Source organism: Orycteropus afer, unplaced genomic scaffold (assembly GCF_000298275.1).
Source record: "Orycteropus afer afer isolate SDZICR_OR568_19922 unplaced genomic scaffold, OryAfe1.0 scaffold00610, whole genome shotgun sequence".
NCBI lineage: Eukaryota > Metazoa > Chordata > Mammalia > Tubulidentata > Orycteropodidae > Orycteropus > Orycteropus afer.
In genome coordinates, this window is record NW_006922197.1 from 179,766 (window position 1) to 180,712 (window position 947).

The 947-nt window shown below is 46.6% G+C and overlaps 1 protein-coding gene across 1 annotated transcript in view; it reads left to right on the forward strand.

The window, feature by feature from the left end:
* The window catches only part of LOC103210418 (zinc finger protein 420-like), a 117,693-nt gene that overhangs the window by 14,286 nt on the left and 102,460 nt on the right, over positions 1-947 (forward strand). The window contains 2 exon segments of the mRNA XM_042783033.1: positions 19-219; positions 295-612. Of these exon segments, the coding sequence (XP_042638967.1) occupies positions 19-219; positions 295-612 (519 nt within the window).

The following is a 947-nucleotide window of genomic DNA, read 5'->3' on the forward strand; positions in this document are numbered from 1 at the left end:
GGTTCCAATTTCATACAGCATCAGAGGGTTCACACTGGTGAGAAACCTTACGAATGTAAGGACTGCGCAAAGGCTTTCAGTCGAAGCTCGCAATTGATCGAACATCAGCGGATTCACACGGGGGAGAAGCCCTATCAATGTAAGGAGTGTGGGAAGGCCTTCAATCGGATCTCACACCTCAAAGTGCACTATCGGATTCACACCGGGGAAAAGCCTTATGTGTGCAAGGACTGCGGGAAGACTTTCAGTCACAGGTCTCAGCTAATTCAGCATCAGACTGTTCACACTGGCAAGAAGCTCTATGAATGTAAGGAATGTGGGAAAGCCTTCAATCAGGGTTCCACTCTTATTCGCCATCAGAGAATTCACACTGGTGAGAAGCCCTATGAATGTCAGGTATGCGGGAAGGCCTTCAGGGTGAGCTCACAGCTGAAGCAGCATCACAGGATTCACACTGGGGAGAAGCCCTACCAGTGTAAGGTGTGCGGTAGGGCCTTCAAACGGGTGTCACATCTTACTGTACATTACAGAATTCACACGGGTGAGAAGCCATACGAATGTAAGGAATGTGGGAAGGCCTTCAGTCACTGTTCACAGCTGGTTCAGCATCAGGTGATTCATACTGATGACAAGCCCTATGAGTATAAGGAATGTGGGAGGACTTCAGGCTGTGATTCAGTGACTGTTCCACATCAGAGACCATGTACTGGAGAAACCCATGTGAATATAATAAATGTAGAAAAGCCTTCCATGGGCACTTACCCCTTATTCATCATCAGAGAACTTATGTTAGCAAGCAACCATATGAATGGAAGTAACGGGGAAAGCCCATTAGCATAGGTTAATCACAACCCACGCCTGTGTCGTGGGAAAGACTTGAATGTAATGAGAATGCCTTTGTTCACAGGTTACCCCTTATCCTCAGTCAGAAAACATACTTAAAAAAA